The 25,359-nt window shown below is 42.3% G+C and overlaps 1 protein-coding gene and 1 non-coding gene across 2 annotated transcripts in view; both read right to left on the bottom strand.

The window, feature by feature from the left end:
* DAD1 (defender against cell death 1) overlaps window positions 1–24,969 on the bottom strand; it is a 32,073-nt gene extending 7,104 nt beyond the window's left edge. The window contains exons 1-2 of the mRNA XM_049768720.1: window positions 24,694–24,969; window positions 5,362–5,531 (exon numbers count right to left, since the gene is read on the bottom strand). Coding sequence (XP_049624677.1) covers window positions 5,401–5,531; window positions 24,694–24,904 — 342 coding nt within the window. The 5' untranslated portion in view covers window positions 24,905–24,969 and the 3' untranslated portion in view covers window positions 5,362–5,400. The remainder of the gene's footprint in view (window positions 1–5,361; window positions 5,532–24,693) is intronic.
* LOC126002913 (U2 spliceosomal RNA) lies at window positions 17,606–17,796 on the bottom strand. Its single transcript, XR_007493510.1, has one exon. It is a non-coding gene; the product is annotated as a U2 spliceosomal RNA (small nuclear RNA).
* Window positions 24,970–25,359: the final 390 nt, after the last annotated feature.

Here is a 25,359-nt window from a genome sequence, read left to right as displayed (position 1 = left end):
TCCCAGGTATGAAATAAACAAAACAGGAAACAATGACCAAAGTATACCAAATTTTGGTTTCTTTTTTTTCTTTCTTTCTTTTTTTTTTTTTTTTTTTTTTGGTTTTTGGGCCACACCCATTTGACGCTCAGGGGTTACTCCTGGCTTTGCGATCAGAAATTGCCCCTGGCTCGGGGCCGGGAAGGTGGTGCTAGAGGTAAGGTGTCTGCCTTACAAGCGCTAGCCAAGGAACGGACCGCGGTTCGAGGCGTCCCATAGGGTCCCCCCAAGCCAGGGGCGATTTCTGAGCACATAGCCAGGAGTAACCCCTGAGCGTCAAACGGGTGTGGCCCAAAAACCAAAAAAAAAAAAGAAATTGCCCCTGGCTTGGGGGAACCATATGGGACGCCAGGGGAATCAAACTGCGGTCCGTGCTATGCTAACGCTTGCAAGGCAAACACCCTACCTCCAGCGCCACCTTCCCGGCCCCCAAATTTTGATTTCTTAAATAGTCAAATATAAGAGTCCCTGTCAGGCAGATTTTCATTCAGAAAGATGTACTGCCAATGGAATATTATGCAGCTGTCAGGAGAGATGAAGTAATGAAATTTTTCTATACATGGATGTACACGGAATCTATTATGCTGAGTGAAATAAGTCAGAGAGAGAGAGAAAAACGCAGAATGGTCTCACTCATCTATGGGTTTTAAGAAAAATGAAAGACACCCTTGTAATAATAATTTTCAGACACAAAAGAGAAAAGAGCTGGAAGTTCCAGCTCACCTCAGGAAGCTCACCACAAATAGTGATGAGTTTAGTTAGGAAAATAACTACATTTTGAACTGTCCTAATAACGAGAATGTATGAGGAAAATGGAGAGCCTGTCTAGAGTACAGGCGGGGGTCGGGTGGGGAGGAGGGAGACTTGGGACATTGGTGATGAGAATGTTGCACTGGTGATGGGTGGTGTTCTTTACATGACTGAAACCCAAACACAATCATGTATGTAATTAAGGTGTTTAAATAAATTAAAAAAAAAAAAAGAAAGATGTACTGCCACTTAAGTGCCAAATACAGATCATCATTTCAGGTGTACACAGACTAAAGGCACTCGGCAACTCATAGGTTTTTCACTTTTACATTGAGGGGGAGAGGGGTTTGGGGCCACACCAGGTGTCATTTAGGCATTATTCCTGGCTCTGCACTCAGAAATTACTCCTGGTGGGCTCAGGAGACCATATGGGATGCTAGGGATCGAACTCAGGTCAGCCACATGAAAGGCAAATGCCCTACCTACTGTACCATCACTCCAGATCCTACATTTTATTTTTATGATAATCTAACATACATTGGAAATCTACTCTTAACCAGCAGGATAGCCAGATATAGCCAGGGCTGCCAACCGATCAGCTTAAGTCTTACCTGAACATTGCCTAGTACTGGAGCTGAGAGATAATTTAGGGCTGAGGCACAGCTGCCTTGCATGCAGCCAACACCAGTTCTATCCACAATCCCATATGGTCCCTAGAGCATGCTAGAAGTGACCCCTAAACAGAGCCAGGAGAAGTCCCTAAGCACAGCAATGTGTGGCCCAACACACAGCCCCCATCCAAAAATAAAGATTCCTACTCTCATCTTGGTATGTTTACAGGACACCACAAAATGTAAAATATGCAAGGGCTGTGTTAAAGAACTAGACTTTACATTAGTCCAGGTTGAATGTTTTATCATGAGGTGGCCAGGGAAAGCTCAGTGGCATAGCACTGGCAATGTTTCACATGCCAAGTATACTGATCCAGGGAACTGTCATGTGGGGATCATTGACAACCTAAATGAGACTCTTGGCAAGCAGACTACGTGTACGACAGACACACCCTTAATAATCACAACCAATCACAACAGCAAGGGGAAAATAAAACATTTTAATAACAGAAAATACACCATGAAAATGTTCAAGTCTTAACACAGAGGGAAGGAAGTTGCACTGGAAAGGGATCCCAAGGGAAAGTCATCTGAATCGACAATTTTTAATCTGTTCAAAACCTGTCAACTCCAAGTGGTGAATACACAGCTGTTTATTATATTATTCTCTATGTTTTCCTATATTTTCTTGAATTGTTACAATAAAAGGAAAAAAAAGCTAAGTACTAAGGGAGACAACTCTGTATAATAGCTATTGGGTTGGCACTGTGGACTTAGTCATCTAGCAGGGGTTGGTCATGGAGAATGAGACAAACACACGCATAGGAAAGAAACAAACACACACAAGAACTGTCCAAACTTTAGTCACGTTGGCAGCTATTAGTGGTCTCACCGGTTATTCAATACCACATCACTGCCCCACCCTCACCAACAAGTGAGCCACTGTTTACACTGGCAGCAACTAAAAAACCCTAAATTGTGTTTGCCCTGTTACCTATTCTATTCTTTCCTGGGTGCATGCTTTACCTAAACTTTTACCTATGAGAATATCCCAATCTTGAGAGATTTTTGGTAGGGTAGCAATGTCCAATGCCACAGAATAATGCAATTATTGTGGTTAACTTTTTTTTTTTTTTTTTTTTTTTTTTTAGTGAAGCATGATTAAAAACTTACTTAGATGTGAGAAGTAAGGGGAATATGCAAGAGAGATCATGGGCTTCTCCACAGTGGAAAATGCTAATGAGCAAAGAAATATAGACAAGCAAGTGAAATGTGTACAAGGGAAAACCAGGACTTAAAGAACAAGTCTATGCTTAACTTCTGAAACATATTTCTTCACTCTGCAATTTTCAAACAAACTAAGTAAAAGTGGAGCCATTGAACTAGTTCAAAGGGCTAGAGCATATGCTTTGCATACAGGAGGCCCAGATTATGGTTCTGGCATCACATCTCTTCCCAAGTAGAGTCAGGAATGACCCTTGATCACCCAGTCAGGAGTAGCCTTGAGCACCACCAGGCATGGTCCATAAACAATAGATTATCAAATTTCTAGCAAGAGTCGCTGAACCTGTTGGCTATAAAATTATCAAGTCTACCTTTACAAAGTTATGTAAAAATAAAGTATAATACAGAATAACCCTTTAAAGTCTGCCTGCACTGAGTACTCATTATGTTATCTCCTGTACTTGGCCCTGAATAAATCCATTTTAAACTCTGCCATATTCTTTTGATCTGCTTCCTCAGAGTAACTGCAGTTTTAAATGTCACTCCCCCCACCCAATTCATGCAAGAGCAGCACACTATGGATGTTTATTCTTTTTATGCCCAACTCTCAAATGTACTTGGCAAGTATGAAGAATGTAATCTACTTTGTTCTATCTTCTGAGTTGGTATAAATATTGAACTCACTTGGAAACTATTTTAAAAGTGTTTTTGGCACTCCACACATAGAGCTGAATTAGAAGCACATGAAAAGGGCAAATAGATATTTAGAAATATAGCAAGACAGTATAGTAAAAGTCAAATGAAGGATCTCTGTGAAAAACTCTCACAGTGGGGAGGAGGGACGAAGAGAATTTTTCAGAGCAGTAGAGATAACACAATAGGCTAGATTATATGCTCTGCATAAGGCCTGGTTTCCTTTCCCTGCACTATATGCCTCCTTGTCCAACCCCAGACACAAAAATATGATTAGATTTCAGAATACTGGGTGTGGCAAAAAATAATTGTAATAAATTATGAACTCCCTACAGAACAATGTTACAGTGTAGTCTAGGTCTGAAAGGTTTTGCTATACCTTGGGCCCATATTTCCTTCCCCACTGAACAAGTGTCCTTAGGTTGTTAATATGATCCGCAGTACAGTTTCTGCTGATCCTGCTATTTTGTCTGTTCCTGTCATAATTTTGAAATACTAAGCTCTCTGCAGCAGAGTACTTCTCCAATCACAACAGCTCAAGGAAATAATTTTCTATGCTGCGTTATCTCCCTAAACTCAAAGAATATCCTTGGTCCTTGGTCTTTGTTCTTGGCCCTTTCTAAGCACAAACCACAACTCATTTAGCAATAGAAATCTAGAGTTAGGACATCATGTACTTATGACCTGTCCAGTCAGGTTACTCTCAGTGTCAAGTTACTCATAACAAGCATAAGAGCGTTTGTGTCAGTGGGTCTGTTTTCTAGCTGTGCTCCAAGAGTCAACACTGGTCAGATACTGTGCTGCCTCAGCTCCACGTAGCACAGCTGCTCCTCTTTCTGGACTCATACAACACTCTAACTTTGCTAGTCACATGCTTTCTCTCCTCCTCTCCTCTCCTTTTCACCAAGGGAGGAGTCACATGCTACTTTTCTTAGTGTTCCCAGTAACACCACATGCTGGAGAGGGCAAATCTAATCCTAATCAGGTTTCCAAAGAGTTGTTATGAGTATTTAAGCTGTATTAGAACAACGGGCGGTCTTCTTTCTCAAACTTTATCACTGAGCTAGAAATCTGACAACTTTCACCTTCCTTTTAGTTTGTTTTTAGTTTTCTGTTTTAGGTCCACATATAGCAATCTCAGGTGCTACTCCTGGCTCTGCACTCAGTAATTACTCCTGGCAGTGCTTGAGGGATCACATGGGATCCCAGGAATCAAATCCTGATCAGTCACATGCAAAGCAAGAACCCTATCCACTGTACTATCACTCTGGCCCCCAACTTTTCAATTTCTATCACTCAAACATACTCTGGTTCCATTGCTGTTTTTAAAAACTATATCAAATTGTTTAAGAAAAAAGCTTCACTATGAAATAATAAAAAAAAGGAAGGCAAGCAAATGAATCAAATTCCTTACAATTTTCAACAGTACTGATCAAACCCAGATCTCATGTATACAAAGTATTCTTGAGCCACGTCCTTGGCACTTCATCATGCATTTTAAAGTTCTTTCCTAACCTAATTCAATTCCCCACTTCTACTTTATCAAGTATGTTATTAGCAAATGGCCATTCATTCATTCATTCATTCAGCATATACTATAAACCTATTGGGCATAAAAGCACTATAAGGTACTCTGGGGACAATGGCCTAGCATTTAATTTCAGTTAAGATCAAAATCAGAAAAAAATTATAGAGCAAATCTAAAAGCAAAAAAAAAGCCTAAAAGTTATGTCTCTTCCAAAATTTCTGAGCTCTTTTCATGGAGTTATTGGTGCAGAAATTAATGTATTAGCTAGCTACAGGCAAACTTCCATTTTCTGTTATCATAATGATTTGCAGAACAGTAAGAAGAAAAGGCAATGACCAAGAGCAGCAACACAGATGAATCATAATGATATAACGCTTACTTTGCAGACCAATAGAAAACGCTACAACCATTTTATCAGCAATATGGGAACCTTGTCAACCATAGACAAAACCAGCCCCATCCAATTTCTACTGTTAAAGTCAACATTATGGGACAAGAGTTATGATTATCACTTACATTCTTATCACCTCCTATTCCTCAATTAAAAGGAATTATTCATCCAACGAAGTTCATAACAACAAGGTGCAGAATGGTGCTGGCAAAAAGAAAATCAGCAAAGGCTCGTTCTGGGGAGATGCCTTGGAAATCCGCTTTGTTCTGTGGGTTGATCTGTATTCGCAGGCAAACTATATAAGAAATAAAGTACAATCATGATTATTCACAAGCATCAAACAATATTGCTAATGAACACATATATTCACATATATAGTGATCCATCAACTATTCTAAAAGAAACAATGCATGCCTACATTAAAAGGCACAGGAATAATATCCACCATAGCTCTAAATTTGAACCAATCTTTTTATCTACAGGAAGTAAAGCGAACAAATAATTGCAAATGCATAAAATAGGTTACACAGAGAAACAAAAACAACTTTCTAAAACAGATAAATTCCACTGGAAGGGTTGAGCAACATAATAAAAAAAAAAAGTACAAGCTATTTAATTCCATTTATGTAAAGCTTACTATAGGCACAACCAATCTATGACAATCCAAGTCAGGAGATAGTGGCTTTAATCTTTCACGGAGTAAGTGAGATGAAGATGGACATATAGAAGGTTTCAAGATACAGGTAATATTCTAAATCTTGAAGTTGGTGGTGGCTAAAGGGTGAATTAAAAAATTCACCAAGTTGCGTACTTCAGTTTCATAAAGTTAAGATAATATTTAAAAATAACTTCTAGGATCAAAATCTAAAGGCCTACACAGAAAAATTAATATAAAGATATCCTAAGCTTATATTTAAATAACAAGGGGCAAAACTGAATGTCAGAGGTGATGAAACTGAATTTATTTTTAATATAATCATATGGTACATAGCAGAGATTATAAACATGTCATCCATAAGAATCTCATAGTTGTAGATAAATTAACTTCAAAGTTCCAGCAGCTGCTAGTCTCAAAAAAGACAGGAAACTCAAGCTTCTTGACAAGTTCTTCTTGACAGAAAACTCTCATCCACATTCTGTGACTTTGAAGATTCAAGCTGATACATCAGCCATAGTCACCATCTGACATGAAATGGAAGCACCAAGTGTATACTTTGCCAGAATATCGTTAAGCCTGTGAAAATTACCCCATTTAAGAAAAGTCAACTTGGGGGCCAGAATGGTGGTGCAAGAAGTGTCTGCCTTGCCCGAGCTAGCCTAGGACAGACCACAGTTCGACCCCCAGCATCCCATATGATCCCCCAAAAAAGGAGCGATTTCTGAGCACATAGCGGTTAGCATCCATTCCATCACCAAGCAAGAAAAGCATGAACTAAATTCTAACCCACCAGCCAGAAAATCATCAGTGTAGCTCTCCAGAGCCTGTTACTATGGCAATAGTTTTCATTAGACTTCAACATGTAAACACTGCAAAAGCACCACTGATCTTTCCATGTACCTGGACCCTTCAAATTATGAAGGACGCAGAACAAGGGCACCCAATTAAAATCCTGCTGTGGAGACTACAGATTGGTTTGCCTTTCAGGAATGAAGCCTGGCAATATATATTAATATTTTAAAAGTTCTTACCTTTTAACTAAGAAATTCATCTATAGAACAAAGACATTTTAACAGTGTTTGTTTATATTAAAACAAAAAGCATCCAAAGGTGACCAAGGGGTTTATTAGCAGTTACATTACAGATACACAGTCAAATGCTATGCAATGCCATGCAATTATTGAGAAAAAATAGTATAAATTCTCTATCCATCGACAGTAAAAACCCAAGATAGAATGTAGGGCGAGGTCATTTTATTCCACATATATCTTTTGAAAATAGAAGTAGATATAAAGATACATTGTTTCCATATTCACTTTAGTTGCAACCTAGAAAAAAAATCTGGAGAAACAGATACCAACTGTTAACCGTGGCAGTTCAGGTAGAAGATGCAGGTAGAGTTTCAGACAATACAAGAGGACGAAAGAGAACCTCCTTGTGAATGAGAGATAAAGTAATGATGAGGCAGTGAATTCCCTCAGTGACATCCAAAGAATCAAAGTTCCAAAAAGAAGGAAAGGACATGGGTGGTTCCCAAGACCGTGAGGGGTCCCCAAGACCAAGACCACTTTGAGGCCTAAAACAGTGACAACGTGGTGGACAGGCAGTGGAGGCTGAAGCAATTACCTTGGGAAACTGTCCAAAGTATTCTGCCTTCGTCCAGAAACCTGATAAGCATCTCTAAGTACAGAATTACAGACCATGCCAGCCAGAGCCTGTGCTACTGATAGGGGTGTCAGATTCTTTGGGTGTATAAGGGTACAAAAATGACCAAATAATGCCTATTCCAAAAACTCCTCCAAAAAAGCAACTTTAGGGACCTGCAGGTGGTAGGGCATTTGTCTTGCTCACGCTAACCTAGGACAGACTGCAGTTCAATCCCCCAGCATCCCATGTCCCCCAAGCCAGGGGCAATTTCTGAGCGCATAGCTAGGAATAACCCCAGAGCATCACCGAGTGTGGCTCAAAAACAAAAATTAAAAAAAAAAAAAAAAGCAACTGTAGTGGGTAAGAAATGAAGACTAGTCAGCCTCTGTGGAAATATGGAGGGTTCCTCCAAAAACGACTGCTTGTTAGCCTGGTCTGGGGCCCACCACACAGTGCTGAATGAAGGGCTACTTCTGGCTCAATCAATGCATGAGGATCTATTCCCAGGGCATTCAGGGGACCATGCAGTACCAGGGACAGAACCCAAGGCTCTGGGTTTTGCACTAGCAAAGTTTTGCATAGTTTTACACTCGCTCTTTCAAATATTAAAAATAGATCTAGCATGTTTCAACAATTCCATTCCTAGGCATCTATCAAGAGAAAAAGTAACTCTTAATTCAGGGCCAGAGAGACGATTTAACAGGCTATAGCACAAGCTTTGCATACAGGAGGCCTGGGGTTCATGCCTCAACACTGCATAGTCCCCTAAGTACAATCAAAACTGAGACCTAAGCACCAAACCGAGAGTAGCCTCTAGCCTCTGAGCACTTCTGGGCATGGCACTAAAACATAACAAAATAAAATGATAAATCCAAGGCTGAAGAGATGGCATAAAAGACTAGAATATGTTAATCTAGAACTAATAGGTCCCCAAGCACACTGACTGACAAAAAATTTAAAATAAAATTGTTAACTTAGAAATATACCCCTGGGGGGCCCGGAGAGATAGCACAGCGGCGTTTGCCTTGCAAGCAGCCGATCCAGGACCAAAGGTGGTTGGTTCGAATCCCGGTGTCCCATATGGTCCCACGTGTCTGCTAGGAGCTGTTTCTGAGCAGACAGCCAGGAGTAACCCCTGAGCACCACCGGGTGTGGCCCAAAAACCAAAAAAAAAAAAAAAAGACGAAGAAAAAAAAAGAAATATACCCCTGGGGGCGGTGAGGTGGCGCTAGAGGTAAGGTGTCTGCCTTGCAAGCGCTAGCCAGCCAAGGAAGGACTGCGGTTCGGTCCCCCGGCATCCCATATGGTTCCCCCAAGCCAGGGGCGATTTCTGAGCATTTAGCCAGGAGTAACCCCTGAGCATCAAATGGGTGTGGCCCAAAAAAAGAAAAAAGAAAAGAAATATACCCCTACTGTAAATACATAACCCAAATTATAACGTGGAAAATTAAGTAAATGAATTCTAACAGACTTTTATTAAAAAAAAAAAAAACACCCTATGTTCACTGGAGCACTATTTACAATAGTCAAGATATAAAAACAAGCAGATGACTGCAATTAAAATAATGTGGTAGGGGCTGAGAAGCAGTAAATGGTACTTACAAGTTAAGGTACTTGCCTTGTATGCAGCTTATCCCCAGAAACCCATATTGTAAGATGATACCCAGCTATTAATCTAAAATTAAATCTAAATCCCTCATCTTCCTCTAACCTTAAAACCTCTCCTTTGATATGTAAAAGCCCACCTGGATATGTACTTTTGTCTCTCTCAATCTTCCCTCTTCTGGTGAATTGGGAAAGGTTAATAAAGAAGAAACAGTTTGGCTTGGTGGGCTCAGAGATACCATGACAGCTGTAGAAAAAGGGAGTCACTGGAGTATAGTCTCGAGCAGCCCAGCAACAAGGTACAAAACATCAAGCCCCAGCAAGAGGACAAAAGTGACAGAGCTACAGAACTCAGACTTGGGGGCCGGAGAGCTAGCACAGAGGTAAGGCATTTATTTGTCTTGCAAGCAGAAGGATGATGGTTCGAATCCAGGCATCCCATAAGGACCCCCAAGCTTGCTGGGGGCGACTTCTGAGTGTAGGGCCAGGAGTAGCCCCTGAGCGCTGCTGGGTATGACCCAAAAAAACAAACAAAAAAAAGTGCTCAGACTTGGAAAGCACATATCAGAGAGAGAAGAAAGTAGCAAAAAGACCAGGCATCATCAATGAAGTCAGGCAGACTGCAAGAAACAGAATTTAGGACATCATATAAATATGATATAAATATAAATTTACCCTGACATTGAGAGTCAGGACAAATGACATCAGACATAGTAAAGAAGAAAGGCCTGGGCATTTGAGAGGGACCTAAATCCATCTCCTTACACTGTAAACAATAAACTCTTAACTTCTTTAAAAAAAAAAAAAAAGAATTAGGGAGTCGGAGGTAAAGTACAGTGTATAGGGCACTTGCCTCATAAGTGACCAACCTGCGTTCAACCCCACGTGGGATCACGTGGTCTCCCGAATACTGTGTTATGCGCTGTCCCAGGTGTTGGGAATATAGCACAAAACAAAATAGGCAAAAAGTCTAGCTTCCAAGTAACATATACTCCAATGGAGAGCAATAGAGAACAACTACTAAGAAAATAAAGAGGGACTAGAGAGATAATAAGCAGGTAGGGTACTTGGAGTCCCATCAGCAATTCAGGTAGAGGATCTGTTTACAGTCCTAAACTCAACAGAACACTTCAGAGGTTTTGTTTTTTTTTTTTTTGGTTTTTGGCCCACACCCGTTTGACGCTCAGGGGTTACTCCTGGCTATGCGCTCAGAAATCGCCCCTGGTTTGGGGGGACCATATGGGATGCCGGGGGATCGAACCGCGGTCCATCCTACGCTAGCGCTTACAAGGCAGACACCTTACCTCCAGCGCCACCTTCCCGGCCCCAGAACACTTCAGAGTTTTTTTTCATTTGTTTTTGAGCCATCCCTGACAGCGTTCAGGAGTTACTCCTGGCTCTGTGCTCAGAAATTAGTGCTGCAGGTTCAAGGAACCATATGGGATGCATCTTTTTTATGGATGGAGGGGCAGAGCACATATACAGCAGTACTCAGCAGCTAATCCCAGCTAGGGTTACCCTTAGTAGAATTCAGAAAGCCATGTGTTGTCAGATATCAAGCCTGGGTCTCCCACATGCAAAGCATGTGTGTTCCAATCTGTTGCACTCCTTCTGGACCTGATTTATATTTTTTATGGTTGCTAGATCTGCCATGTAGAGAATGGTCTGCAAATTTAAAGAAGATGCAGAGGAATCATTCATTAATGGACCAACATACTCAGGTGATTGATGACCAGAAATGGAAGTAAATAGGCACAGAATATATACCAATGAAGACTAGTTGCTAGACAGACGTGGAGAGGAAAGAATCAAAGAACTGAGGAAATTTTCTTAGATTGAAGGAAAGTAGAAAGAAGCCTAATATCTGACTTCAACAACTTAAGCAATTTTGAAACCATGGAGAAAGTGGAAAGAAGCAGATGGATAGATAAAAGTTCAATTTAAGGGGCATATCAGACATCAAAAGATGTTAAGGAGGGCCCGGAGAGATAGCACAGCGGCGTTTGCCTTGCAAGCAGCCGATCCAGGACCAAAGGTGGCTGGTTCAAATCCCGGTGTCCCATATGGTCCCCCGTGCCTGCCAGGAGCTATTTCTGAGCAGATAGCCAGGAATAACCCCTGAGCACCACCGGGTGTGGCCCAAAAACCAAAAAAAAAAAATGTTAAGGAGCCAGAGAGATAGTACAGAGGATAAGGCACTTGCCTTGCATAGAACCAACCCAGGTTCAATCCCCAACACCACAAGGAGCCCGAGCCCTGCCAGGAGTGAACCCTGAATGCAGGGTCACAAGTAAGCCCTGAGTAATGCCAAGTGTAGTCCCAAAACAAAAAGGGAAAAAATATAAAGTGGACAATTGCATTACAATTTATAATTCAAGGAACAAGTCAAAACTTGTGTATATATATATATATATAGGGGCTGGAGCAATAGCACAATGAGCAGAATATTTGACTTGCACCAGACAGCCAACCAGGGTTCAATCCCTGGCATCTCATATGGTTCCCTGAGACTGCTAGGAGTGATTTCTGAGTGCAGAGTCAAGAGTAACCCCTGAGCGAGGCTGGGTGTGGCCCAAAAAGCAATAAAAAAACTAGTATGTATGTAGTAGTTATAGATGTAGCTATATAAATATTATTTCAATTTACCTTTGGAAATATATAAAAGAGAGCTATGAATTCTACCAGAACAGAATGTTGTAAAGGTTTGAGATGAAAATATTTCACACAAAAGGTTAACACTCAATTATGTTCCATGCTGCTGAACTTTCAGATGAGGCAAAATGGCAAAAGCCATTTCCCTGGAGTGGTGGGGACACACGTTCACCAAGAGTGAGTTAAGGAACAAAAAGGAAAAAAGAAAGCAGAAGCAATAGATTGTTCTTTCAAAGAAGTCTATGATGCTAGAGGCAAAAGAAACAGAAGGGCAATTGGAGGAGTCCCTGGCATTAAGTGAATTCTTACTTTCCTCTTTTCTTTTTTTTTTTTTGAATTTTATACTTTCTGAAGTGAATACACTGCATTTTAATATTATGTAGGTTTCAGGTGTGCATCACTGGCACATGGTGTGTATACATCAATGAATTCACCATTAAAAGTCCAACTCTATACTTCATCAAACATTTTCCCTTCATCTTTGCCCAAAATTATTTTTAAGAAGATATTAGAACAAAGATTCTAACAACATAAAACAAGATTATGTAGAGAGAAATTAATAATGCAAAAGGCAAGGTTAATTACAGAAGTTAAAACTCCTAAAGGAGCAAAAATCAATTAGGTGTCTTCACACAAGAACTGGCCTTTGCTAGACAAGGCACAGAGGCTCAGCAATCCAGGAAGTCAATCAGAACAGAGGCAGAGGCACCAGTGGGCTGCTGATTCTCTGGTAAGATAAAAAGATCTGCCTCCATTTTTTGTGAAAAATAAAGCAAGAACATCAACTAAGAAGAAAAGTGGGAATATAAAAATAGGAAAGAGAAAAAAATATGAAGTTTATTTCTGGAAAGCAAACCTATTAGAACAGAATTATAGGACTCTTGGGCAGGGTTGAGTGCCCAATTTGTGTTCCTATTCTCGCCAAAGCATCTCCATTACAGTGCTATATAGTTACATTTGTACCTCCCACTGGATTATAAACAAGATCTTGAGTGGACAGATTATGCCTGTGTTGCACAGCTGAATTGTCAGTGCCCAGGCAGAAAATCTGGCACATAACTGCACAGTGGTCCTTAGGATGCTAACAATTGAATATATATTCTGATAAGCACTGAAAATACAGAAAAGATAAGTTCCTCTACTCATGGTTCACATACACACTTGTAAATATAAAAAAAAGACACACAGAAATTTGTTGGCCAGTCAGGGAAACACTCCAGAGAAAAGCAGCATTTAAACTGAAAATAAGCCAGAGGCAAGAGAAACCAGATCATGAAAGAGACTATATGCAATGGATTCTGTTTTTTAATTTTCTTTGGAAAGAACGTTTTTATATGTATAGTGACACAATCAGATTTGCAAATCAGATCAAGCCAGCAAATTCAGTAGGAGAGAGACTAGGAACTGCAAAAGTCAATAAGGAAGAATGTGGGGCCTGGGGCCAGAGAGATAGCATGGAGGTGGTGCGTCGGCTTTGCATGCAGAAGGATGGTGATTCAAATCCCAGCATCCCATATGACCCCTGATTTCTGAGCCTAAAGCCAGCAGTAACCCCTGAGCACTACCGGGTGTCACCCAAAAACCAAAAAAAATAAAAATAAAAAATAAAAAATTGGGGCCTGAGCAATAGTACATTGGGTATGGTATTTGCCTTGCACACAGCTGACCCAGTTTCAATTCCCAGCATCCAATATGGTCCCCCAAGCATGGCCAGGAGTAATTCCTGAGTGCAAAGCCAAGAATAAACTCCTGTGCATCAGATGTGACCCAAAACCAGAAAAAAAGAAAAAAGAAAAAAAAAGAAAGAAATGCAAAAATTGTCACTGGAGAAATAGAACAGCAGAATAGGGCACTTCTCTTGTTTGCAGCTGACCAGGTTCAATCTCTTATATCCCATATGGTCCATTGAGCCCCACTGGGAGTGGTCCCTAAGCACCAAGCCAGGAGTCAGCACTGAGCACCGTAGAATGTGGCCCAAAAACCAATAAAGGAAAAGAAAGAAGGGCCAGAGCGATAGTACAGCATTAGGGTGTTTGCCTTGCACACGGCCAACCCATGACAGACCAGGGTTTGATTTCCCAGCATCTCATATGGTTCCCCGAGCCTGCCAGGAGCAATTTCTGAGTGCAGAGCCAGGAGTAACCCCTGAGCACCGCAGAGTATGGCCCAAGAAGAAAAAAAGAGAGAGAGAGAGAAGGAGGGAGAAAGAGAGAGAGAAAGAGAGAGAGGAGAGAGAGAAAAGAGAGAAGGAGGGAGAAAGAAAGAGAGGAGAGAGAGAAAAGAGAGAGAGAAGGAGGGAGAAAGAGAGAAAGAGAGAGAGAAAAGAGAGAGAGAAGGAGGGAGAAAGAGAGGAGAGAGAGAGAGAGAGAGAGAGAGAGAGAGAGAGAGAGAGAGAGAAATGCAGAATCTTTGAGGGCCAGTATCTAGCTTGCCTGGAGCCTAGAGTTGGTCTTGTGCCAGGAAACTTCAGGGGTCGGGTCTCTTTGTATTTAGGCCAAGATTATTCCTTTCCATGTCCCTCATATTTTGGTGGGCCTATGCAAACAACAATTGCCACTCTAACACCATTTTTACTATGCTCCTTTGACTCTAATCCTTAAAAAGAACCCACTTAAAATTTGAGGTTAACTTAAGCTAATATGCATGTACATGGAAATGTAGAAAAATACTATGCCTGTAATGTTTAAGGAGTTACGTAAGTTTTATGGCTTTAGATTGCCTTGTGTGCTGTTAAGAAATATTATAATGTGTTACAATCTGGGGACTTGAAGGACAAAGTAATTGTACATGGATTCTGTCTTATTTTTTTTTTTTTTTTTTTTTGGTTTTTGGGCCACACCCGGTAACGCTCAGGGGTTACTCCTGGCTATGCGCTCAGAAGTCGCTCCTGGCTTGGGGGACCATATGGGACGCCGGGGGATCGAACCGAGGTCCGTCTCCTAGGCTAGCGCAGGTAAGGCAGGCACCTTACCTCCAGCGCCACCGCCCGGCCCCGGATTCTGTCTTATTTATCTTAATGTTCTTTGGCTGAAATTTCAAAGTTAAGATATCAGCAAAAAAACTTCTGAGAATTATGTTATGGGTGATTGTCCTTCCACTGTAACTTTACCTTGTCCTCTTTCTTTGCATCTTTGTTCTCATAATTAAAAATTAAAAATTAAAAAAAAAAAAAAGAAAAAAATACTATAGTTGGTAAGGCACTTGTCTTCCATGCAGTGACCCAGGTTCTATTCCCAGTACCATATATGATCCTCAAAGCACCATAAGGAGTGAAACTGTCGTGAGCACTGTCAGATGTGGCCAAAAGTTGAGAGTGAAGAGGGTGGGGGGGGAGAGGGGGTACAGAACACAAAGAGAATAAAGGAAATATGGCTACAAGAGATTTTGAAATGGGATTCTCAGGCAGAATTCTCAAGTTAGGGATATGATTTCAGCAGTGAAGCACCAGCCTTGCATGCATGGTTTAAAAGAAAAAAAAAAAAAAAAAACGGGACTGGAGCAGTGGCACACTGGTAAGGCTTTTTGCCTTGCGTGCGCTAGCCTATTACGGACCTTGGTTCGATCCCCCGGTGTCCCATATGGTCCCCCAAGCCAGGAGCGATTTCTGAATTCATAGCCAGAAGTAACCCCTGAGCATCACTGGGTGTGGCCACAAAACACACACACACACACACACACACACACACACACACATAAAAAGAAAAAAAGAAAAAAATACAAATAGATTCTCAGGCACAAGGTTGGCAGTCTTCCAAATTCCTGGACAGCAATTATAGAAAATAACAACCTAGAAATCTAAGACATTTGCCTATTAGCAAAGAAAGATTAGACCTAATCTAACCAATCTTGCAATAGTCTCCCATGAGATAAAACATTCAGTGGATTTGTAAACAAGAGGAACACAGTATTTTCTATTTTTACTTTTTGGGTTATTTTTGTTTTATTTTTGGGCCACACTCTTCTGTATTCAGGGGTTACTCCTGGCTCTGCACTCAGGAATTACTCCTGGCAGGCGCTGGGGATCATATGGAATGCTGGAGATCAAACCTATATTAGCATGTAGAAGGCAACTGCCCTACCCACTGTACTATTACTTCGACCCCTTATTTTTATTTTTTGGGATCAAATTACTTTTTTTGTTCAAAATCGTCTCCTATAGATTTCAGAATACACCAAAGTTGTGTGCAATGACTTAAAAATTGACTTCAAGGAGCCAGAGTGACAGTATAGTGGGGAGGGCATTTACCTTACTTGCAGCCAACCCAGGTTTGATCCCCAGCAATATGGCCCTGTGATCCTTCCAGGAGTAATTTCTGACCACAGAGTCAGGAATAACCCAAGTGCTGGTGGTGTGGCCCCAAAACCAAAAATAAAATAAATTAAAAAAAAAAAGATTTCAAGAAGGGTAAGGAATAACTAACTCTAGTTGTAGAGCATTTGTCTTGCAGGCTTAAGACCACAAATTCGGGCCCGGAGAGATAGCACAGCGGCGTTTGCCTTGCAAGCAGCCAATCCCGAACCAAAGGTGGTTGGTTCAAATCCCAGTGTCCCATATGGTCCCCTGTGCCTGCCAGGAGCTATTTTTGAGCAGACAGCCAGGAGTAACCCCTGAGTACTGCCGGGTGTGGCCCAAAAACCAAAAAAAAAAAAAAAAAAAAGGCCACAAATTCAATCCTTTGCATTACTGCACATGCTGAGTGTCATCCAGGGACTCTGTCCTTCACAATCCCCAGAGCCTTGAGTATTCGATCAATGATGTACCCAAAGCAAATGCACCACTCTCATACTCCACATCCTCACTAGGCTCAGATATTGCCACCAAAGAGAGTGAAACCTCGGTCATCACAATCAAGAGAAGGAAAAAGAATAAACTGAAGTAACTAGATGTGTCCCTCTGAGTAACTGAGGGAGTCAGAGAAATACAACAGTGGTTAGGCACTTGCCTTGCAGTGGCCAACCCTGCTTTGATCCCAATAACCCATATGGAGCCCCAAGCAACACCAGGAGTGATCCTTGAGCACAGAGCCAGGATTAAGCCCTGATCAGTATAGCTCAAAAAGTGTGTAAGTGTGTGTGTGTGTGTGTGTGTGTGTGTGTGAAAGTGCGTTAACATGATTGCTCGTACTATGTGGTATGCCTGCGCAAAAGGGGGTGTAATACTGCGGATGTCAAGTGGTTAGCATATGCTCTCCTCCCCTGCACTCAAGCTTCAGCTCCAGGTGTCATGACGTAAGACATTTTCCCCCATGGAGGAGGGGTGCGTGTTATGGTATGAAAAATACGGTAACCAAAAAGATGGCTACTAAAGATATTTAAAATCTGACTACAACAGAATATCCTACCTCTGATGTTCTTTAAAAAGAACCTATCATACTAGAAGCTACAGAGAGCTCAGTAGGCTGAACACAAACCAAGTATTAAGGATTCCTAAAGTCAATCCCACGCAATGTTGAGAGCAATCATTGAACACTGCCAGGTGTGGATCAACAGGGGGTTATCCTTGGGGTTGGGGCAGTGTCACAGGGTGTAAGGCGTCTGCCTTGTGTGTGCTAGCCTAGGACGAACCACAGTTCGATCCCCCAGTGTCCCATATGGTCCCCCAAGCCAGGGGCAATTTCTGAGCGTAAAGCCAGAAGTAACCCCTGAGTGTCACCGGGTGTGGCCCAAAAACCAAACAAACAAAGGGGGGGTAATCCTACTAACTATACACTTGATTGTTTTTTGTTTTTGTTTTTGTTTTTTTTTTTCAGTTTTTCAGGGCAATATTTTACCTCTGGCTCCCTGTCACTGCTTGGCTTTTTTTTTTTTTTTGGTGCACCATGCCAGGAGGTACTGCAATACAAGGTCAATGTGTAGAATGGACGGAGCAAGCTCCTATTCCAGTTCCTAGTGCCAAAAATCCATTTAATATATTGTTGTCGGATAGACAACATATCAGATATTAAACTGATAAGAACAGATACTACAGTTGATCTTAGCCAAAAGGCCGAGAAGCGATGTTCTTGGCATTTTTTTAATTGGCAGCATTCTATATTTACTAAAATTACCGTATTTTCCGGCGGATAAGACGACTTTTGAAACAAAAAAAAAGTCAACCGAAAATCGGGGGTCGTCTTACACGCCAAGTACATCCCGACAAATGTTTCAATATGCCGCTAAACGAAAATTGTCTGAATACTGCCACAAAACGAATTTTCCAACTCGATCCTGCACCAATCACTGCAAGGCTGCTCAGACCGCCTCTCTAACTCAGCCAATCCAAACAGGCCTTTTATGCATGCAAATTAGACAATGTTCTGTACCGAATCTACACTGTCAAAGCCTGCTCAGATTGGCCAGAGTCAGAGAGGAAGTCTATTACAGTATAACCTTTGAACCTTCGCTTGCTGTGATTGGCTCACTGTGGTACATACAGTTGCAGCACAGGAACGTTCTGTCTGATGCAGCGAATATAGGCCTAAACCTATGTTTTAACTACAAAATTAGGGGGGCGTCTTATACGCCGGCAAATATGGTATACAGATCAATTTCCAAAGAGCATATGATAAATTACCACATGTAGAAGGAGGGAGGGTTATTAATTTCTTCCTTGCCCAAAAAAAGTTAGGGAAGCAGAAGAGAGAATCTTTCCCTCCAGAGAATGGGAGGAATGGCTCAGTGGCTCAGAACACCTAGACTGCACTCTGATATTCTATAAAATAGGAATACTAGAGGCTTGAGAAAGTCCTTTAAAACTACAGGATCCATTCCCACTCCCAAGGATATACCAAGCAAAAGTCAGCAGCTTGCTGTCAGTGATATCTGGTGCCAAAACAGCTTCTGGCCTTCACACTGCGGCTACGTGTGAGCACAACTAAAGGAGTCAAGTCCCAGTGAGCACAGCACCAGAGAGATCAACGAGGTCCAGTGGCTGAGGGCATCTGCTTTGCATGTGTATGGTCAAGAGTTGAATCCCTACTAGTCCCACATGTGCCAAGCAGGACCTTGGTCAAGTGTGTATAAGCACCACAAAAGAAGTGGGGCAAGCATGAGGGGCGAGTAAGTGCAAATTCACATAAGTCCATCAAACCTGGGTGCCTCAACTAAGAGTGGGAGCTGGGAGAAGCATATGTGCGTACATCCCAACTAAAGAAGTGCAAACAACCACAATCAAGGCTATGTGCAAGCTCTAGTCAAGGTGGCAAATACCAACAGCAAAAAGGAGGAAGAAGGGAAAGGGAATTTACAAAAGTAGGGGTGGGTGCCATTTCAAAGTGTGACCCAGGAGAATGCAAGTGCAAGCTCACAGCAACCCCAAGTTACTGTACCTCGAATACTACTATCAGAATGTGCGAAAGCATCAAAGCTAAAGAGCAAGCGTGCAAGGAGCAAATCCAAATCCAAAGTCCCTCAGCAAGGAACACAACCTGATGTTCAATCCCCAGCAAGAGCCACATTATTAAGTGTGAGCAGGGAAGGAGGTGGATACATGAGGGGTGTGGTATTGGAAGTATGTATGTGGGAAGCTAGCATCAACCATATTGTAATTAAAGAGCAATAATAGGGCCAAAAAGATAGCACAGCAGGTAGGGCATTTGCTTGCACAGTGCTGACCCCAGTTCAAACCCTGGCATTCCATATGCACCCCCTCCCCCCAAGCCTCCCAGCTGTGATTTCTGAGCACAGAGCCAGAAGTGCTGTTGGCGTGTCACAAAAACAAAAAATAAATAGGGGCCGGTCAAGGTGGCGCTAGAGGTAAGGTGTCTGCCTTGCAAGCACTAGCCAAGGAAGGACCACGGTTCAATCCCCCAACGTCCCCATATGGTCCCCCCAAGCCAGGGACAATTTCCTTTTTTTTTTTTTTTTTTTTTGTGATTTTTGGGTCACACCCGGCAGTGCTCAGGGGTTATTTCTGGCTCCAGGCTCAGAAATTGCTCCTGGCAGGCACAGGGGACCATATGGGGCGCCGGGATTCGAACCGATGACCTCCTGCATGAAAGGCAAACGCCTTACCTCCATGCTATCTCTCCGGCCCCACCAGGGACAATTTCTGAGCGCTTAGCCAGGAGTAACCCCTGAGCATCAAACGGGTGTGGCCTGAAAAAACAAAAATAAATAAATAAATAAATAAAGAGTAACAACAAAGGAGAGAGAGGACTGAAGAGATAGTACAGTGGTAAGGCGTTGTCTTACACACAACCGATCCAGGACAGTAGTTTGAGTCCCAGCATCCCATATGGTCCCCCTAGCCTGGCAGGGGTGATTTCTGAGTGCAAAGCCAGGAATAAATCCCGAGTGCCACCAGGTGTGACCACCCCCCCCCAAAAAAAAGGAGAATGGGAGAAGAACATTTCACTCCAACTACAGTATATGCTAACACCAACTTGACATCTCTCCATTACTCATATATATATCTATATATATACACATATATATATATATATTATTTTTATTCATATATATATTTTTAAAGGGAGCTTTAGATACTTTATACTTTCCTACAGGATAAAATCCAAATTCCCTAGTCTGGCAATCACCACAGTCCAGCATCCAATACTTTAAATCTCCAGTTCCCTTTCTTCCAAACTGGCCCCTTCCTTTACTCCCATTACAACGAAGTTAGAAACCCAAGCACAAGTAGTTAATAGACCTCCTAACTGTCTGAACAATAAGCACAAATTCAAATTGCTGCATTAGAACCAGTTTCTAGTTGGTGATTTAATAAATGGCAAAGGGGTAGAAGGTCAAAGCTGTCAAAAGAAATGCAAATGATGCCCTTTCATGCCTACTCTAAATTGCCATAAATCCTCTTTTCGATTTGTAACTTCTCTCTCCAGCCCTATTACCTGCTATCTAACAGCTATGGAAATCTTAAATCTCCTGTATTGATTCTACTAATAAAAAGCCCTTTCACAAAACATTCTCTTCAAAGACCAGTCACTGATTTCTCATTGAGAGGAGGGAAACCAGTCAATTCCATTTTAGCCACAACAGTCTTAAAAATAGGACATTTTAGCATTAAGACAAAATCATTTGTTAAAAAAAAAAATCTGGACCCGGAGAGATAGCACAGAGGCGTTTGCCTTGCAAGCAGCCACTCCAGGACCAAAGGTGGTTGGTTCGAATCCCGGTGTCCCATATGGTCCCCCGTGCCTGCCGGGAGCTATTTCTGAGCAGACAGCCAGGAGTAACCCCTGAGCACTGCCGGGTGTGACCCAAAAACCAAAAAAAAAAAAAAAAATCTGGCTCTATCACAAGTCACATTAATAATGTCCAACTCTAGTCCAGACCCACTCCAGGAAAACAGAACTATCATATAGCCCTGGGGAATCACTCTTTAAAAAACAAACAAAAGCTTTTCTTTCTTTTGGGGAAAGAACTTTTTTTTTAATTGTGCAGTTTAAGTTAAAACTGTTTTAAAACAGTGTTTATAGTTTGATATATAAAATTACTGCACCTTGGGACTGGAGAGATAGCATGGAGATAAGGCATTTTGCCTTGCATGCAGGACAGTGGTTCAAATCCCAGCATCCCATATGGTCCCCTGTGCCTGTCAGGGGCAATTTCTGAGCATAGGAGTAACCCCTGGGCGCTGCCAGGTGTGACCCAAAAACAAAACAAACAAACAAAAAAAAAAATTACTGCACTCACCACCAAGTATCCAAAACCATCCAAAATGACCAAAATCCTCTATCAAGGTTCCTTAAGTTACTTCTAGTTCAAAACTTTCCACCCCCTACTGCTTCTTAACCAGAAAGTTACAGAAGACAGAGACCTCAATATGGAGAAGACATTGAATGTATATGCACTGGTATCTGCATGCACTGTTCATGTGTGTGAATGGAAGCTGGGACCACACTTGACAACTCAGTCATGCTCAGAATCAAATGCTGTGCCAGGGATGGAATCAAACCTGGTCACATATAAAGCAAGTGTACTATACTATACTATACTATACTATACTATACTATACTATACTATACTATACTAACTCTCTTGATTCCCACTTCTCTTTTTTAAGCAGCTTTTAAGCCCCAGGTCTACTCTCTCCAGACCTGGAATACAAAAGCATCAAATGGTTGGGGAGATTAAAAAAACAAAAGAGGGGGGAATGGCTGGAGCACTTGCTTTGCATCCAGGCTTGATTTCCGCCACTACATGGTCCTCAGAGCATCTCCAGGAACAAACCAAAGAATGGCTAGTGTAGACCCTGAGCTCTGCCAGGTGGGGCCCAAAAACAAACTTTATTAGAGTAGCTCAAGATTCCTCCTCCTGCTCACCTAAAAGCTTTTTTTTTTTTTTTTTTTTTTTGTTTTTTGGGCCACACCCGGCGGTGCTCAGGGGTTACTCCTGGCTGTCTGCTCAGAAATAGCTCCTGGCAGGCACGGGGGACCATATGGGACACCGGGATTCGAACCAACCACCTTAGGTCCTGGATCGGCTGCTTGCAAGGCAAACACCGCTGTGCTATCTCTCCAGGCCCCTAAAAGAATTCTTAATCATGAACAGTATTAAAAAAAAAAAAAAAGGCAGGATCTAGAGCAAAGAAGATAGTGTATCTGGCGTATCCAATGATGGTAACACATGAGCTCCGAAGTTCCAAAATGCTGCATCTAAATCTTGGTCATCTAGAAGCAAGCTCAAAGGCAACATCCAATTAACAGGTTAACTCTCAGAATAGACTGGTGCACAAGACAGAAGGCCTAAGGCTTATTTTGTTAGAATACCGCTGATAAGAATTTGATTAAATTTAATAAAGATAAAAAGCTTTGGCTAAAAAGGATCCTACAAATATTTATTTTAGGCTTTATTTGGGGACCACACCCAGAGGTGCTAGGGAACCATATGGTGCTGGGGATTGAACCGAGGCAACCTGCAGGCAAAGCATGAACTCAGCCCACTGAGTTTTCTTTCTATGGACCTAGACCAGGGATTCCTAAACATTTTCCATTAGCTTTTTCACCCAAGAAACAGAATACACGGGGCTAGAGAGATAGCATGGAGGTAAGGCGTTGCCTTTCATGCAGAAGATCACTGGTTAGAATCCCAACATCCCATATGGTCCCCGGAGCCTGCCAGGAGCGATCTCTGAGTGTAAAGCCAGGAGTAACCCAAGCGTTGCCAGGTATGACCCAAAAACCAAAAAAAAAAAAAAAAAGAAACAGAAACAGAATACTCATGAGCATTCCCAAAGTATCTTCCATTCAGACTCATTAGATTTTGAGTTAATTTCTGGAGGTTGTACCTACAAGAAACCTTTTGACAACAGAATCAATACCCAATCTACAACAAACTATATACAGTGAGGAGCAGTTAACACTAGCAGACCAGGACGGGGCGGGGCAAAAGAGGGAGATATGGGATGCATGCTGAGAATAGGGGTGGAGGGAGGACAACACTAGTGGTGGGAATGGCCCTGATTTATTGTCACCATGTACCTTAAGTATTAGTTACTGTGAAAAGATTTGTAATTCACTTTGGTCACAATAAAAATTATTAAAAAAAAAAACTTTTGACAAATTTTTCTGTCGACAGTGTGTTACATGATCCCATTTGGGGGTCTGACCCATAATTTAAAAAGGCCTGTGAGGTGTCGGAGTGATAGCACAGCGGTTGGTCGTTTGCCTTGCATGCGGCTGACCTGGGACAGACCCAAGTTCGATCCCCAACATCCCATATGGTCCCCCGAGCCTGCCGGGAGCATTTCTGAGCGCTGAGCCAGAAATAACCCCTGAGCGCCACTAGGTGTGAAAATAAAAAGGCCTGTGGATTTCAAACAATAGTCCAAAGACTGGTGCCAGTTCACAAGTGTAAACAGGTTGAAAATATCTGCTACAAAAATGGAAACCTTATGCAGGAGGACCACTGTAAATGTAATCTCAGGAAAATTCTAATGCTGGATTCTAATTTTGTCTACACCTTGACAAGACTGTAAACTCATGACTAAACAGATGTTTTTTTCTTCCTAAACATGACAGTCTACTCAATATCAAGTGCTGGGAATCAGAAAGAAAAAATAACAAAACCAAAAACAAAATAGAGGGAGATAAAGTACAGAAATAAAAGCTGAATTCAAAGCTGTAAATTAAGAATTTTACCCACCATTGGGCCAGAGGAACAGTTCAGTGGGTAGGGCACTTGCCTTGTACTCAACAGACCCAGGTTCCATCTCTAGCATCCTTTAATGGTCCAAGCCCGCCAGGAATGATTCTTGAATGCAGAGCCAAAAGTAACCCCTGAGCACCACGGGGTGTGCTCTCCGCTCCACCCCTAAAAAAAGTTTACCCAGCAAGGGCCGGAGAGAGTACAGCAGGTAAGGCAATATAGCCTTGCATGTGGTCCACCAGAGTTCAATCTCCTAAGTGGTTATTCCTGAAAGATTTCGGGGTGCAGTGTTAGGAGTAACCCTTGAGCACCGCCGAGTGTAGGAGAAAAAGTTTCCCACAAGGAAAAAAGCAGAAACTGCGAAAAGACAACTGTAGGTCAAGTCTGATCTGATAGGCAAAGTGCCTGCAACTTTTCTTACTCTGTTCACTGAAACACAGGGCCAGGTTAGAAGTGACCTGGCAAAGATAAGAGAGATCTGGGTGAGTGTTTTATTTCTTTAATTCCACCATCCTAAAAGCTACGTGAGCGACTGAATGGAGTTGCCTGGGCACCGACAGGAAGCAAGGCCGATGGGCAGGGCAAGCAGCAGCATAGCGTGCAAGTAAATTTTTCTCTGACATCCCTCTGAGAGTTCCTCAGAATAAGACCATCCTTTCTGAGCCTCGACTTCCCCTTCCATAATCAAGATTTAAGCACGGCGCTTCTCCTAACTTTACACGGTGGTGATCTGGCCTGGAAGAGACACGAATACTCTGGTGAAATAAAAACAACACATCAAAGTAGCACGTAGCCCTGAGATGACATTTACCCGCGAGGATGAAGCTCCCCACGCAGGAGATGAAGCCCGACAGGAAAGAGTTGAAGGGAAAGGTCCCCACGAGAAGACAATAACCGAACTGCAGTGCCCCGGTCAGCAATATATACAAGAGGTATGCATCCAGCAACTTCAGACGCTGCGGAGTGGAGCTCAGATACTCTTCTAGGAACCGCGAGATCACCGACACCACCGAGGTAGACATGACTGGTTCTCCCTTCCCGGCCACGGCCCGCGCTTCTCAAACTTCCAGGGTGGCGGATGGTACAACCGGATGTAGCGTCTGCACATGCGTGTAGCTCAGCCCCGCCCACTTGCGTGGCGACTTTGCGCAGGCGTAAAGGGAAGCCAAAGCGCTAAACAGTTAGTGCGCAGACGCAAAATACATTGACTTCCGGCAACGTCGCCCGAGATAGCCTGGTGCGCCTGCGCAGTGAATCTAGAGACGTGTAACTCCTCTAGTCCAGTTTCCGTCTTCAGGGTGGGTGGTACCCACAGTTGCTCTGGCAACAGGATGCTGTGGCTGGAAGAGCTAGAGGAAGCTTATCTGCAGTCTCCGTGGGTACCTACCTTAGAGTTCCCGCTCTCTTTGGTCCAACCACGTCCTAAAAAATATGACTGTTTGGATATTTTGAGCACCAATGCCTGGTGCTCCCAATA

The sequence above is a fragment of the Suncus etruscus genome, chromosome 2 (assembly GCF_024139225.1).
Source record: "Suncus etruscus isolate mSunEtr1 chromosome 2, mSunEtr1.pri.cur, whole genome shotgun sequence".
Classification (NCBI taxonomy): Eukaryota; Metazoa; Chordata; class Mammalia; order Eulipotyphla; family Soricidae; genus Suncus; species Suncus etruscus.
The sequence above is the reverse complement of the archived record's forward strand: the minus strand, read 5'-3'. Positions and strand labels throughout refer to the sequence as shown.